Raw genomic sequence first — 17,398 nt, 5'->3', positions numbered from 1 at the left:
AAAGGACCACAGTCTGACCTCACCATGATGAACATGCATTACATCAGTGTTTGCTATAGAATAGATAATAATTGTCTGAATAAGCATGAGAAAATGCTCCATTCAAGATGGGCAGCAGCTTAGACAATAGTGTCACAGTAGCTGTTACTCAAAATCCAATTCAGAGGAGAAAAAGAAAAACAGAAAAGAGAAGTGCTCGTATGCTGAAGGCAAGGCTTAGAGGATGACATGGGAAAATATTATAGTGGCCAGGTCAGTCACAAATAAATTTCCCCTCTGGTAGGCTGAATTTCCCATGGAAAAATGTCATATACACTCAAGATGGTTATAATTCCAGGCTTATTATAGATAGTTTTTCTTAGAATGAAGTTCAACTATAGTGGTTTTCCCCTACTAGCATTTTAGCAAGCAAGCATTTTGTTAAATCTTAATTAAAACTGACTTTTATTCCACATTTCTCCTTTTCATAGTCAGCAGGACATGCTAGATCTGTTTGAGTGTTTACTATTTTTTATGTTTGAACATAACAGTTCTGTTTAACTGACATATATTCATTTGGGATTTACTTTGATTTAGACCTTATCATGAGAACTTAACATTTTCATACCTCTGACACATCCACATCCACCCAGTTCCTTCCATTAAGTCTTCATGGAAAACACTAATCTAGCAATGACTGAATGTCCCTGGGGATTAAGAGATGCAAACAAACACTTCCAGGTTTCTAACAGCTCTTCTGGTTTTTCACTTGATGCTGTTTATGTCTTGGAACAATGCAGTGAAACAGGCCAGTTTCACTGTCAAAGGTGTAACATGGTGATACAGCTTTAGTCAAGTATCTGACAAAGCTGACAATTCAAATAAATATATCCAGGCCCAAATGTTAATACTTGTCTGTTTTTAACGGGTGAGAGCCAAATGCCTGTCTTATATGAGCTGCCTGTCCTTGCAGCTTCTGTAATTCTCCAGTTTCTCCTGGCTGCTTTAGAGAAAGAAGCCGGGAAGGAGGGACAGGAGAGTTGTAGTATACGAAAAAAAGATAGGAGCTTCAAGTTTGTAGTTTCTGACCTTTTTGTTTCCTTCTAACAATGAATTAAACTTCTAGTCTAATAATGTTTATCTTGTTTATAAGTTTTCCGATTTAGAAGTGTAAGAGACTATTTAAAAAAAAAAAAAGAACTTGTCAAGATGAGGAAAACCAGAAGTAAATTCCTGAGCTTGCTAGGCTGTGCTTTTACTGTGCTCACAGGTATTACTCAGAGGCTAAAATGGTAAACTTCCTTCTATTTAACTCAGCAGAGCTGGGGTTTATGAAAGCACCCTTTTGTATGCATAATATCTGGAGTCTGCAAGTAGCATGCAATCACTTGAATTGCAGGAATGGGCAGCATCTATTCCTTCACAGGGGAAAAGGTTCATCTTAATTTCTTCTGGTGACAGCTGGAACTTCTGTGTCACTAGCTCTACATGAAAGTTTAATTTGAAGTATTTGAAGCAGAATTCTTAACTAAAGCAATCATCTGCTAGTTTTGTTGTGGTTTTGTTTGAAAGTATAGATGACTTGGTGCAGGATGTGGTATGGAGGTGAGCAGCCTTATGAAGGGAGATCTGAGTTTGTCTCCCAGTGCATCACAGGGTATCTATGCTGCCCTGTCCAGTTCACCTCTGTTCGTGCCAAGTCATTTACAGTTCAGATGATTATCTGTATCCACAATTGTGAACAATCTTTGCTGTCTCTGGAACTTTGTAAACCATTTTTCCATAGCCTGGCTATACATCTTGCAAAGGAACATAGATTAATGTTTATTGGCAAAGCAGAAAGGTTATAGCCCAGGTAAAAACAAAGGGAGAAGAGTCAACAGGATGTCTGTTGTTTGATCTAGACTGTCTTTGGGAGTTTGCTATTTTTAAGCATTCTTCCTGTGAACCTTTTTGAACTCCCTCTCTGCTGTAAATTCCTGAAAAGGGCATGCAGCTGCAGATGCTAAAAATCCAGGTATTTTCTTGTGTTAATATAGCATACTGTACTGCTCAATTTGCAACTTTTCAGTTTACAGAAGGCTGCTTATCCTTTTTGTGTAGCTAAATGAAACTGATATTTTCATGCAGTGAGGAAGTATGATATAGCTTGTTGTCATGGTTTAATTTTCTTTAAGTGACCAAGCGAAAAGGTTAGGGTTTGTTTAGTTGTATATGAGATAGCGTTGTGGCTTAACCCTGGCCAGCAACTAAGTACTGCACAGCTGCATGCTTGCTTCACCTGCCTGGGTGGGATGGGGAAAGAATAGGAAAAGCAAAAGAGAGGAAACTTATGGATTGGGATAAAGGCAGTTTAATAAGTAAAGCAGAAGCTGCATGCACAAGCAAAGCAAAACAAGGAATTCATTCACCATTTCCCATTGGTTCAGCTATTTCCAGAAAAGCAAGGTTCCATCACACATAATGGTTACTTGGGAAGGCAAACACCATCGCTCTGAACATCCCTCCCTTTCCTTCTTCCCCCAGCTTTATCTGCTGAGCATGACACCATATCGTATGGAATATCCCTTGTAGTCAGCTGTCCCCACTGTGTCTCCTCCCAGCTTTCTGTGCACCCCTAGCCTACTCACTGGTGGGGTGAGATGAGAAGCAAAGGCCTTCACTCTGTTTTGGCAATGCTTAGCAATAACAAAAACATCGCTATTATCAACACTGTTTCCAGCACAAATCCAAAACATAGCCGGATACTAACTAGTGTGATGAAAATTAATTCTATCCCAGCCAAAACCAGCACACTTGTACAGCCACTGCTCAAGTACTAGGATTTATTTTAGTATGATTCTTGATGTGCAACTATGAATCAGTCTTGATGGAAAATACCTGCTTTGAAAAGTGTTTCCTATGTCTGTTGAATGGCTGGACCAGGCTCAGCACTGTGATTTGGTTGGGTGGGTCTTTGTATTTGGAAGGAGATCTTGCCTTCCTGGATTATTATCACTACAAAAACCTGATTTTTGTAGCTGCCTTTGCCATTAACTTGGAAGTACCATTGCAGTTCAATAGCACCTTATTCTTCTTCAGTCATTTCAGTAAGTGGGTAATCTGAATTTGCATTATTGAGTTCCAAGCTGAAAATACAGATGTTGCAAATCATGAAAGATGCTCCATAGTTCCAACTCTTCATAAACTCTGCAAGTGTTACATGTGCAGCAACTTCATGAGGAGGCCATAAGAGTATTTTCTTAGCTATCTAAAAGACCACCACCATGGAATGTCCATAACCATACCTGGGAGGTTCATGAGCTTACATTGGATAGCAATTATCTTATTACCCTGGAGGTGTCTTATCCTGTATTCAGATCCCATCATGTAGTTTTCTCTGACCTGGGATATGGCACTTTGGTCATGTGCATTTGGGTGAGTAAGATGTTCTTTACTGCTGCTCTGGGAGTTTCTTGCCATATGTGTTGCCACTCTATGGATTGCTGCCTCTGTCAGCAGAAGTCTGGGAATGACAATTGTATCATGAAAAGAACTTAATTATGAGTCGCACAGAGATCCTTTCTCTTTTGAAAGAGGGGCGATGAAGAAAAGCAGATTTCTGAGACCTTGAAGTAGAACCTTTTATTATGGCACATTGAAAACCTTGCTTTAGAAGAGAAAAATGTAATTGATCTTTCAAAATCAATTCTGTAGATAAGTCCAGTCTGGAAAATTGCAGTGGCTCTTGTGAGTTAGCCTTTGCATCCTGTTCAAGAGGGCTCTAGTCTGCAGTGTTGTTCTGTGAGGAGGTAGGAACACACTTCTGTATTTCAGATATTCAGCTGTTCGCTGTGACACTTCACAGTCTGGGGTTTCCATGTATGAAGGGCTCAGATGCTATCAGGGGAGTTTTATCTTCATTTTGTTACATGATCAACTTCGTAAAATGAGGGATCTGCTGCATTGTACACTCCTGCCTGTGCAGAGAGGTTTGAGTGTTGTATTGGGCTTTTATTGCTTTTGGAGAGGGGCTAGTTTTATTTTCCTGTTAATGTGCATTAGGTATGGCTTATTCTAGGAGTAAAACAAATTGACTTTGGCATGTTCTGGCATGAGTGCTCTTCTGTTCCTTCGTTCCCACAGATTTTAGCATTGGCATTTATTTATTATTTTTTCTTGGTTTGTTTGGAAGCAGAAAGCTGCAGGAAATACCATGTAAATAACTCGTCTGTGCTTTGAGCCTCCCATATCATAGACTGAGCTGATTTGAGCTGGTTTGGTAAGGGTGGTGGAAAACGGTCTTTGAAATGTGTAGTGTATGTTTAGTTCCTTAAATTCAGCTTCTGTACACTCATCTGTAAAGTCTGTGAATGTTTGGTATTGAATTTAAAGACAAACAGATTGTTCAGCATGTACAGACACCTTGTAAAGTGGTTTTGTTTTGTTGGGGTTTTTTCAGCAAAAGCAGCCTGCAAGTCCTCTCAAATCAATATTGAATTGTGAAATGATAGCAGAACAAGCATAGGGCTGTTGGATTAAGAGCCAGAACAAACCTATTATTCAAAGACTTGTTACTATAGATGTGCTCAAACCTAACTAGTGCTGTCATTGGATGTAGGACCATCACCTGTGCCTGTAGAAAAATTCTTGCTTAAATGCAGCTTTGATTATGTAAAGTTAAATTGTTATTGGTTAGAATTGTGGGTTTATTTTCAGAACTCCAGGGTAACTTGGAACCCATGGAATTAGTAAGTACAAGATGACTTGATTGGAGAATTCTAATGTTCCCGTAATGTTACATTACAGCATTCTTGAAAACACTTTGGTTTTAGCATGTATTTTTTTGTGAATACATGCTCCAGTTCCATTAAGTTTTAGCATTTAAACATCCACATCCTTTGTTTGAGACCTTGTTGCCCAGGAAGTCCAGACTTGGTGTATCAGACTTGGTACTTTGAGTATGTATTGTCTCCATCTCTGAGAGGACTACTCCAATTGAGATGCAAGATGTTTTCTGTTGGTACAGCACTGCCTGATGCCTCCCAGAAGTATGTTATTGTTAGGCCTCAAGTTCTGCAGGTCTGACTTAGTTAACTATTCCTTTTCAATATGTGAGTCAAAGGGAAAAAAATCCTTTCCTCACTCCCAAACATATTTTACTATTGCCTCATAACTGTGAATATTATTGCTGCCTGTGGTTAGGTGAGTTAAAGTAGTTAAAATCGTACTGAGTTCATTGAAGGGTTAGATCTGTCAGCACGCTAATGCTGCTTATGTGTTGTTTCAAACCACTCCCTTTTAGTACCAGCAGCACTTGTGTAGGCTTGAAAGCACACACAAAAGCAGCAATGTCTTGTAGTGTAATGTACAGCACTGGGATTATTGGTAGAAGTATCCACATGGAGAGTTCAGGTGCTGCAGTTGAGGGAATACTTCTCACCCTTTTTTTTGTAAAGGGCTTTACTTTATCATTATACTTAGTAATTGTGGAAAACCTGGAAGTCAGTTGGTTTTGTTTTTGGTTTTGCTTTGGTTTGTTTTTCTCTCTCCCTAGTTAGCAGGGATAATGTAATGCAAGAAAAATGTATTTTTATTATTCTAGAGAGTGTATATTCTTGGGGATTTTCAAGTGAATTATAGGTATTTGCTTTTATAGTTTCCAGTCATTCATTCTGTTATTTCATGTATTCTCCATCTCTAGATACCTGCTCGAACAAGACTTTCCAGGCATGCGGATTGGTCCAGAGCCTACAACAGATTCTTTTATTGCTGTGATGTATGGAGATGCAGAAGGAAATGTTCCTGGAAATGCTCTAGTTGTTGATCCTAAGAAGCCATTCCGTAAACTCAGCCGCTTTGGAAATGCTTTCCTGAACAGGTGAGATCTGTTTGCTTGCCATCTTCTAATTTGTATATGCCTTCTGGATAAGTACACATTCAAGCTCTTAAATGTTTAATTTTGACTACCTGGTCTTCAAGGAGCCCCATAGACCAGCATGATAGAATTAGTGTCTGGGTGGCTACTGTATATTTGCAAAACAGGGAAGAGTTGTTTAGGGGCTGTGGATGTTGCCATAGGTAACTTAAGTAGAAGGCTAAATCTTTCCAGTTTAAAGTTATTAATAACTTTGCTCGTATTGTGTGAGCAATCACCTTGTTTTCTTCCTGTATTTGATGGTAACTTGACATAGAGGCCTGGCTTTTTAAGCCAACTAATCTAAATTGGTTCTCTTTTAACAATAAACTTTCCTGTTTGGCTGATAAATGCTGGCATACGTGTTAAAAGTTCGTCATGTATGACCTTATCTCTTGCTGTGCTTATTCACAAAAGAAAGTTTATAGCTGCTTATAGTTGGCTTGGCTATCACTTCGCAGAGTGATAAGAGTATGTGCTGTGGGAAGCTGCAGCCAACTCCCATTTTAAATAATAACCTTATGGTCCAAGGCCCCCTTCTGTAAGATTATTGGCTAAGTCCTGTCCTCCAGATCACTGTTCTGTTTCTTACTTTGCCCACCATTATGCTCTATATGAAAAATTAATATAATTATACTGTACATAGTATTTTGCACAATAGTCAAATATTTGCATAGGACATCTAATAATGCTATGTGTTTGCTTGGATGAATGGTAGACACTTTTTTTTTTTTGCTAAATCATCTGTTTAGCTAGTTGTGTCAGGTTGTGAATCTTGTGCAAGATTGACTGTAGTGATAGGACAAGGGGTAATGGGTTAAAACTTAAACAGGGGAAGTTTAGATTGGATATAAGGAAGAAATTCTTTACTGTTAGGGTGGTGAGGCACTGGAATGGGTTGCCCAGGGAGGTTGTGAATGCTCCATCCCTGGCAGTGTTCAAGATCAGGTTGGATGAAGCCTTGGGTGATATGGTTTAGTGTGAGGTGTCCCTGCCTATGGCAGGGGGGTTGGAGCTGGATGATCTTAAGGTCCTTTCCAACCCTAACTATTCTATGATTCTATTTATTAGCTAAAAAGATGTACATTCAAAGGAACTGACTAAATTATTCCAGTTCTTTTGGTGACTGTGATACTGTTATACCACAGTGCTGTGGGCAACTTTATCTTCTCCAATAGTCATATTTCCTTCTTAGCTTTGCAGTGGAGATCTCACATGCCCTTAGTATCACCCTCAATATGCCACTCTGATCATATTGCTGATTCTTCAAGACTTGTCAACTCTTTTCTCTTTCCTTCTTCACCTACGTAAAAATGTTTTATGCTTCAGTTCAGTATCTTTGAATAACATCTCCCTGTTCTTACCTGCAATCATAATTTTACTTTTCCTTCTCTCACTTGCCACGCTGAAAATCATTTATACCCAATATTACATTTTTCACTACAGTCTTAACAGATTTTTCTCTACACACACAACATCCCCCACCCCCTCCACCCCCCTTTACCCCTACTTTTGTTTTTAAAACTATTTCCCAATCCTAGTGTTTTGCCTTATGGAAGAACTTAAGGATATGGACGCTTAGGCTGTGCAGTTAAATGCCCTTCTTATCTAAATGTAACATGAAAGGAAACAGTGGATGAGGTAATGGAGAAACTAAAACCAAACGGGAACGCAGTAGTACAATCAAAGCTGGTACTTACTAATGACCTGCATTAATTCATTTATGTTACCTCTTTTTTCCATGACCCCTTCTTACTTCCCCCTGTGTCTCACTGCTTGTGATAGACTGTAAGGTTCCTGAATGGAGAAATTTGTCTCTTTATTTCTCCTGTGCACTTTTAAGTAAGCTGTGGGGGAAGGGGATGGAGACAGGACATAGTGTGCCTTTGCATGCAGGTTAAAGTAAGTGAGGAAAGAATACTGCAGCATACCGGATGATCAGGAAGTAAATTGATGCTGCTGAGAAGAAATGTATGGTCTACTATTCTAATAAATATCTGAATGGGCACAAAAAGGAGGAGTACAAGTTCTTACTGGATTCTTCAAGTCATCCAAAGTTAATGCAAAAGACCCAAAAAATAAAAAATCACCAGATGATTACAGCCCTGTTAATTTCATTTTTGCAAACAATGTAACTCATTTTGGCAAGGATAATCTAATAATGCTGGTTTTCTTTAACAATAGTTTTATGATATGATAGTGTCAAAGATCTAATGTGTCATAAGCAGTTACAGTAATCTCACTCACACAACTGTATTTGTAATGCTTTTTATTATTCGTATCTGTTTTCATTAGGTAGAGAGTATGTAGTTTGCTTTTTATGATGCAGCACTTACCATACAGGTCATGTAAGAAGTAATGGTTCAGAGCCAAGTCTCGATGTTGAAAAGACGTATTCAAATACAACTAGCATTACAATTTTGTCTGAAATATTAATAATTAATAATTATTAATTAAAACAATTTGATGTAAGATTTTTAACCCATCTGTTTTCTTTGGATTATGGCTATATTCTAAAAGTTAATTCAGAGTTTATCTTTCTATTTCATATCCTCTTCCTATATACTTCATTTCTCCCTTTGCCACTAATGACTGCTGCAAAGACTGCAGTGTCCTTACATTTCTGAGGCCTGTTGTCCTCTGTTTTGTTGCACAGCCTTTTCCAGCTGCTCCATTATGGGTAATGCCTAAATCAAAATACTATATTGTTCAGCTGAAACAGTGGTGCCCATCTTCCCATAAGATAGGTCTAGAAACATCTCTGTGTTACTAATCAAGTGCTGGGCTTCTAGTGTTGAAATTAAGTGATTAAATAGATATGTATATATATATGAAAATTCAGTCTTGACACAAGTTTATGAAAGCTACTTCATGTTGTATATAGCAGTGATGTATTTTTCTGTAATGGTTAGCACAGTCAAATATATTTTCTTTGTGGCTCATACATATCCACTATGTTTCCACAAAATGTGTTTGCTTTAACATAGTGTATCCTTTAGGTTTAGGAAAGTTAAAAAATAAGTTATTTTATTCAATAATACCTCACTGCTCTTTCAAAAGTGTCCCTTAAGCTTGTAGAAAATTAGCCTTAATGGAAGAGTCTGCTTCAGATATATAGTACTTTCTGTACCTGGTGGTTCACTAAAATTAAACAAAATCAAAACCTAAAAATTCATTTTTAATTTTGTTCACTAAAAAATTTAAACAAACCAAGCCCAAAACAGAAATAAAACCCATAAAGGATAGTGCTTTTTGCATATGCTAAGGTTTTATCAGGCCAAAATGGCTGTTTCTTTATTCCCTCTTGAATTTCAGGGAGAGGTGTAGCTGATGCTGCTGTTTCTGTTGTACCCAAGAAGGGATGCTGTGTGCTTTTGTCACAGACTCATGACTACAAGGTCACCCAAAAAACAAGGTGAAGCGAGGTGCAAGGATTTTTTTTCTTCCTGATTTCCTTTGAATCATCTGGACTGTGACCTGTCCAACAAAAGCTTCCAGACTGTTGTCCCTTACGTTTTGTACCTCCTATTTGCCTGAATTCTGCCTAACTCAGGTTATCTTTGGTCTTAAAGTTCTTGCTTGACTTTGGCACGGTTAAGGTTTGCTGTCTGTGATACCCTTGAGGCAGCGTGCTTTCTAAAGTGAGGGGTTAACCAGGGTTTCTTACAGCCTGTGCCTGCAACTTGATCCTGTTCTGGGCTGCCTATGGGCAGCTTCACAGGAGGTGGGTAGGTTGCCTTGTGTGCTTGTTAGTACAGTCTTCAGCTGCTGCCTGATAAGAAGATTAAACTCTTATGCAAATCTCTTAAAGGCAGTTTATGATGAAGGGAGGTGAAGTTCTTCAATCAGCCTCCCCAGAAGCATCAGAGTAGCTTGTGTTTAACACACCCGGTGTTCTGCATGACACTTGGAGGCCTCATGAATTATTTATTTTTCATAATACCACCATTGAATTTGTCTCCACAGAGGCAGGAGGTTATTGTTTAGAGCATGCTGTATGTAATCTGAACTCTTGGTTCTGGCAATGTGAAAGCTTTGGCTAGGTTTGTGGGAGAAACTGTGTTGTTTTCAGCCCTCCACACATTCCACCTAAGGAAGGGTGATGGAAGATGGGCCGTTCAAATACTGCAAGAGCAGGTGAGAGGGTGACTTGCCAGTGACTGAAATACAAACATATTCATAGAATCACAGAATGGTTTGGATTGGAAGGGACCTTAAAGATCATCTGGTTCCAATCCCCCTGCGCATACTGTTAGTATGACTTTCTGCCTGCTTCCTTTTTCTTTTGAATCACTTTGAATTTGGGCAGAAGTTGGAGTACATGAAGAATTCTTTTTTGCCAGTAGTAATTTTGGTCATACAAACATTTTGGTCATGTTTGTTTTGTGGAGTCTCTTTTTAATGTTGTGTATATGGCCAATGTTCTCAGCTCTTGCAAAATTTGGAATTCTGTCAGCAGCAGACATAGTTTTTACAAGGTTTTCCCATGTTTTCTCATTTATGGAAAGCTCTCTATTTACATTTTGTTTTCTTACACATGTACAGTTGCCAAACATAGGGATTCATTGGGACTTCAGAAATGATTTTTTTAATGTCAGTAGAGTCTTTCTAAAAGCAGATGCATAAAGGGAAGCTCTCAAGGGACAATCTATACATGAGCTCCATCTATTGTTAATATATTTTTCTTTTTCCCTCCTAATTTTCTGCAGGTTCATGTGTTCTCAGTTACCTAACCAGGTACTAAAGAGCATCAGTATCATCGACAGCCCTGGTATTCTCTCTGGAGAGAAGCAGCGCATCAGCAGAGGTGAGTTGCAGGGATTGAAAGTAACATACTCATCTGTTGATGACCTGTTTTAGTGGTATTGAGTGGTGCTGTGTCCCAGACTTTCCTATACAAAGCCTATTAAACCCAAATTTAAGGCTGCTTGTAGGGTTTGGATTTTTTTCTCTTGGAAACTGGAGGGTTTGGGATTTTTGTCATCCTGCTTATGTGGCTGCAAATGGCTATGTCCGCATGTTCTGTTGACTGGTTAATGCTTTGAAGCTCTGAGAAAAAGCCTTATTTCCATCATTTTAATTGCTTTCCACAAAGTAATAACAGACTCTTCTATATACTACTGAAGTTTATAAATGTAGAATTCATGAATTATGAAAGTTTCATAATACCTATAGCTCTTCAAGCTGGTTATGTTTAATAACTGTGAGGGGGTTGGGCTATAAATAAGGTGCTTTTATTGTAGGCACAGTTGCTAACATTGCTTCTTAAGGTTGCTCAGTCATAATGTAATATAATTTTCAATTGAAAGCATTAAGGTAGCAGCAAGAAGGGGGAATGAGCATGTTTTTAATGAGAATTCTGCAAAGAACTGAACCTCGTTTTAACATGCTGTGTGAGGAATCAACCTGTCTCTGAGAAACTACTAAAACAAAAAGGCATAATGTAAATAACTTTCTTCCTTGTTTCCTTCAGCTGTATTTAAGTCCATGTCAGATTTCTGTGGAGTCGTAAATGGCAGTGGTCCAGTGTGTGGCTTAGGCTGCCCTCTGTTTTCAGACCTTTGCTTAAGAAATGGAAACTTGTGTGTTTGATGTCTGTGAGAAGGGAAAATAATCAGTTCTTTAACATACCACACCTGGGATTTTTTTGAGGAAATCCTGGAATAAGTACAATATATGGCAATTATGCAACCATAGTCTTGTCTTTCTATTGCACTGAGAGAATAAGAGACTAAATTCTTAGGACTGCAATCTAAACTATGCTTGCTTAGTAAATTGGTCTGCTAGATGTTTCTGGGTTCTTTGTTTAGTGACAGAATGTAAGGGTTTTATCCTCTTTATCATTCATAAAGCATTCATCTTGGGGAGAGAGCTGTGTTTTCCTATGTGTGATACATCAGTGAATTAGTAAAAACCAACAGCATGAGTGGCCTAGATCTGAGCAAGCATAGGCTTAAATACCATGAAATCAGATAAATAAAACAAATACTGCATGCTGGCACTTTTATTTCTAGGTGGAAATAACCAAGTGTATAACTAATGATCTTTAATCCTGAAAAATCTTCCCATGAGATGTCCATAAAATGTCTAAGTCTCTGTTTACACAGAAAGTCTGGTAGAATCAAAGAGGGTCTCAGGTTTTCTACTTCTGCTTGTCTGTTGTGCATTCAACCCCCCTTTTTTCCTCCAACAAGAAAAATTAGGCACATCTTTCTCCCTCTCTGTGAAATCAAGGGAACATGATGCTTGGCAGCATTCAAGTATCTGTTGCCACTTTCACAGCAGTATGGAAGTGGACAAGAAATAAGCAGAAAACTAGAGCATCATATTAATATGCCACTGAAAAAGTGACCAGTTGTGTGACAAAATTGAACACTATTAGGGATTGCTTTGGAAGTCCCAGACTGCATGTATGGAACAGAGTTGTGTTTCACTGGTAGTTGCTTAGAAGACCATGGCTCTTCACTGCCATCTAGAATTGCTCTTTAAGCTTTACAAAACATATGACTTGTTCTTTTACTGTCCAGAAATTCTTGTTTCTTGCTTGTATGTGCCTTATCAATTGTTTCTAACTGGCCTAACTGGCCTGCCCTTGGTATGTTAGACTTTCACCTAAACTGACAGTGCTCAGCAATTACTTCAAACTCTTACCTGTTTCACAGGCTTTAACTTGACTAGATTTCATGATTAGTTAAGTGTGCTAAGGGTTGTCTTGAATATGTAACTTGGCACAGTTCTTTTGTTACAAATGTGGTTTAGCTTTAACCGGGGTGGTTGTTCCATACATAAGGTTTTGGCAGGTTAGCTTTAGAGCACGGTTCTCTGTGCCCCATGCTTGCAGGGCAACTGCTATCAAGGTTTAAGGCATGATATACTTGGACATGAGCATACCTGGAGTACCTACAAGTTTCTGTATGCACCTATTGCATGCACATATTGCATGCTTTTATGATTAGGCAATACTGTGCTCACCCATTTTGAACTACTGCATAGTCAGGTGCATTTCGTGAATATGACTTTTGGGCTACTTATGCAGTTTCCACACAGTTGGTTTCATGGAGTATAAACTCAACTCGTTCTGTGATGCTGCCTGTAGCAAGGCCTGTTTGACCTGCTTCCTGAAGGAGTCAGGCTGACTTCAACATACTTATGGTACAAGTCTAATTTAGCATGTTTTGAAGTTTGAGTTGCTTAGATTAGTCTTTAAATCACTGTGTTCAAATGTAAGCAGGATTCTACAAGATGTTTTCTGCTGCCCCTAAATGTGTCTGTGTCAGAGAAGGTTCTCTTTGTGCACCTTAGGGCCAGCAAAGCTTTTCTCCTACACACATCATACAGAATGTGTTGTTACCCCTTAAATTCTTTGGCTGCTTCTTAATGGCAAAGGCTGCAGCTGGGGTGCTTCATTATGGGAACTGCCATTTCCTTTTCACTGTGAAGGTGATTACATACTTACACATAGGGATGCTTTTCTGTGCTCGCCAGGAAAGCTGTAAGTTTAAGGAGTGATTCTTCAGATTTTTTTTTCAGAATTGTGACAATTTCACAGTTTTGCACTTCAGAATCTTAGAGTTCAATTTTTTTTAAGCTTTTAATTTCTTTCCATTTCTCTCTTGTGGTTTTGTTTGGGTTTTGGTTGATTTTGTTTGGGGTTTTTTTTTAGGTTTTTTTTTTTCCTTATTAATCTTTCTGCTGTTTTCTAAATAATATATACAAGATGAGATTTATTTTTTTTTGTAATTCACTCATGGAATATGGCATTTAATAACAGCCTAGATGAAGTGTTTCTATTCTGCACATTATTGGCGTCTGTTCATATCTGAGTTTTTAAATTACCTTTCTAGAAGTTTAGTTTGTTTCTAACATTACTGAACATTTTTTCTTACTGGTGATGTTTTAATAGGTCTGATGGCAGAATAACATCACAGAACCTCAGTGTAAAACCTTCAGTCTTTGTTGGTGGTGGTTTTTTTCATCATCTTGTAATTGCTTAACTAATTACATATGAATGAATGTAACGCTTGCATAATGATAGAATTTATCAGGTATCACAAGGAGTAATGTGAAGTCTTCTGAAACCAAAAAAGGAATCAAATGTTAACTTTCAGTTTTAAAAACCAGGAAAACAGCAAAGTGATGATGTAAAAATGCAGGATAGGCACAGTTTCCCAGCATGTTTTATTTATAACTCTGGAAAGCATCCAGGCCATGGATAAAGGAACCGATCACTTTCTGAAGGGTCAAAAATATACACAGGGTGCAACATTCAACACTGTGTCTCTTGGCACACCTTCCCAGCTTCTGTTGTTGGCAGGAGGATGTGCCAGAAGCTTCCTGCCTGTCAGTGCAGGGGCTGCGTAAGTGGCTGGAGGAGAATGTGCAGACCTGTGCCAGCATTGTCTGCAGTCATACAAAGCTTATCCAATGAACGTCTCCCCTGATGCTACAGAAGCATCATGAGTGACGTTCACAAAGCCCATGTCAGGCAGAAATGTTCGTATTATCTGCAAGATTTGGAAGGAACAGTAAGTGTAAAGAGAGGAGGAAGGAGAAGCGATGTCTAGCAGGGTGTGGGGAGGAACTGATTTTAGAAAGGGAGGTGGGGTTTGGTTCATGATTGAGTGGCACGAAGGCAAGGGCTTCAAGAAGTATGGGGAGAGAGCTCAGAGAACATGGAGAAAATGGGCTAGCTTGCATTTTTAGAACTGGAATTACTTAAACACAAGTAATCTTCTCAGTTCAAGCTGGCTTGTGGAAATGTAGTCATGGATTAAGTAAGGTGACGGATATATTTGCAGCACTGTGTCAGGCTTTCTCTTGCAGTGAGACACTTCCCTTGCACTGTACATTCTCCTTAGGATTAGCCCACCAACAGGGGTGCAGTTAACAGTGTTACCCAGGAACGCTGGATTGAGACAGGCTTTCATTAACATAGCTGGAATCTTCCACCCTGGACAGCAAAAAGAGCGTCTTCTCATGTAGGACTGAGCTCCATTTGAAAGACTGGGAAATTTAGGTGCTCACCAGTGGCAGAGCTTTAGAAGAAAATGCGGGAAAGGCTGCATTTGTCCACATCTATACTGTAGTCTTGGTCGTGTGGTACTTAGGCAGAAATGGCAAGTGGGATCACTCGATCTCTGCCCAACCCTGGTTCATCTGGTAACTGGGCTCTGTTCTGAGTTCCGAGGCTCCTCATGGCAGCATTCATCTGAGAGCCACCTCTTTTCTGCTGTGCCAGTACTACCGGCCCCAGGGCTGGAAGAACTGGACTCTGCTCAGACTGTCTGTGCTCAGACAGGATGGGTGGAGCCCATCAAGCTTCCCTAATCGTTCACTGCATTGCAAAAGCTTTGGGAGATGGTAGAAGGCAGAAATCGTTTACCTTGGGCCCCCAAGGGAAACCTACCATTTGTTTAACTCTTCATTGCTAACTGACACAGAAAACTGTCCCCTGCTCATCCTGCACAGTTGTACAGCTCTATCTCTGAGTAAGGCTGTCATGCATGGGCCTGGCACTTTGCTTCGTGCTGGTGATACGTGAGAGTTCATGATCATTCCTCTTATCAGTGTTTCCAGGACTGGTAACCACATGCAGTTTCTCTCAAACTTTGTCATCTCTTCTGCATTGATTCGTTTTATTCTTCCCTGTGGTTTCTGCTCAGCCTGTTGATACCCAGCAGTGATGCCTCTGCCAGAGACACCAGCTCACTCCCCCTGTGCAGCCTGGGATGAGCTCAATAGCTCTGCAGTGCTGCTGGTGGATTGCTGCTTTCCTCTGTCCCTTAGCTGGGTACTGCGGTGACTTACGACTTTCTAATGTGCTTTTGCCAGTTAATATTGTACCTGGTGAGACACAGGTCCTCAGGCTGGATATAATTGCTGTGACATCAGTCACCGGGAGTAAACCTTTGAAGAAACAGCCATGGCAGAGCATCAAGAGGCTGAGAAATATCAACACCAGGTTTTTTTGGTCAAGTTTTCCAAACTGATCAGTGCTGACCTGGTACTGCTCAGCTTTGAAAGCCCTAATCCACACACTGGTACTGTATGTGACAGGATCCTAAATGCATTGTGTCTCAATGCTGAAATATTTAATGACATATCACTTCTCTGTAGTCCAGGTATACTTTAATGTGCAACCACTGCATTTGTGTATAAACCAGGTTCACATCTAATGAAATTTTCATTAAAATGAACAGATTTTTTTCAGGGCTTTTTGTTTTTAATGAGCTCTGTTTCTTACCCATTTTCAGCAAGTGAACTTTTCTTTCTCAAAAGAAATGCTTCATTAATATTTAATTCATATTTAAAATAAATTTATTGCTAGTTAACATATGCTTGTTAACTGTAAAATTGTTTCTTTACAGTTCAAACTCCATCAAACATGTGGTGGGAATTAATATTTAATTAACTAGCCTTTTAAGACACCTTCTCACCTGTCAATTTGCGGAAGACTTCACAGGATTAAACTTGCTTCATTTTGCATCTCTATGTATTTTATTTCAAGCATATTTTCTTCTACATGAGTGAAATCAGAACAGGTTATTGCACAGCTCAGGTTTGTGCACTGCTGAAAATATGCAAGTGACATACAAGATGTGTCACTTCTCCATTTCGTGCTGCATTTTCATGAAGATAAATTATTCACGCTGGCTTTGATTAAATTGTTAGTGTTAAGTGAGTTCTCTTTCAGCTATGTTTTGTGCAGCTTTCCTCCATGCCCCTACCTTTCATCTTGCCTTCACCCCTTCAGGAGCTGGTCACAGGAAAGAACATACCAAAGCATCAGAGCTGCATTATCTGGAAAGGGGCCACATTTTACATCCCTTACAAAGTAATCCTTTTAATGGAAAAGATGATGTTGGCTTTTCTTTTTTGTATAGGCAGTTAATGAGTCTGACCTGCATCCTTTTGGATCATAATAATACCATTTTAACATAGCCCTCTCCTTTTGGTTTGACATGTTTGTGCTGGATTTTTAGTGAGGTTTTATGCTCTCTTTTTTCTTTTTTTGTTTTGTTGTTTTTTTTTTTTGGGGGGGGCGGGGGAGGAGTGAGGAGAGGCAGAGAAGACAGGTAACTGGTGACATTTTCTTACTTTTAACCAGAATGTGTGGATTTCATTTCATATTCTATTTCTATTTTTAAACAAAAGATTTAAGTCTGAGTTCTTTCCTGTGTTGCTAAACGTACACAAGGATGCTCCATGACAAAGCTAGAGTTCACCATTTTGTCCTACTACTTTCATGTATGTCTGCTTTACCTGCTGTTGGCCCTAGCCAGGTTCTACTGGAAAGCAAAAGAAGTGCTGAGCTGCTTCTGGCTTCCCTGTTAAAAGCTAACAGCTTCCAGGTATAATGACTGAATTGTTTTAAGAAAAGTTAAGCAACTTCACGGTGTGCCTGGATATATACTTTATATGTACTGTTTAAAAGATGCTAGGGAGAATGAGGAGTGATGAAGTCTTCTGCTTGTATCTGGGCCAGGTGTATGAGTGTTGAATAATTGGCTCATGTGTGAGTAG

General features: G+C 39.2%; 1 protein-coding gene across 1 annotated transcript in view; it reads left to right on the top strand.

The window, feature by feature from the left end:
* The window catches only part of EHD4 (EH domain containing 4), a 31,057-nt gene that overhangs the window by 2,314 nt on the left and 11,345 nt on the right, over positions 1-17,398 (top strand). Inside the window, exons 2-3 of the mRNA XM_005143917.3 lie at positions 5,663-5,839; positions 10,585-10,682. Coding sequence (XP_005143974.2) covers positions 5,663-5,839; positions 10,585-10,682 — 275 coding nt within the window. The remainder of the gene's footprint in view (positions 1-5,662; positions 5,840-10,584; positions 10,683-17,398) is intronic.

The sequence above is a fragment of the Melopsittacus undulatus genome, chromosome 4, assembly GCF_012275295.1.
Source record: "Melopsittacus undulatus isolate bMelUnd1 chromosome 4, bMelUnd1.mat.Z, whole genome shotgun sequence".
In the NCBI taxonomy this organism is placed as follows: domain Eukaryota; kingdom Metazoa; phylum Chordata; class Aves; order Psittaciformes; family Psittaculidae; genus Melopsittacus; species Melopsittacus undulatus.
Note: the sequence above shows the minus strand (reverse complement) of the source record. Positions and strands in the feature narration are given on the sequence as shown.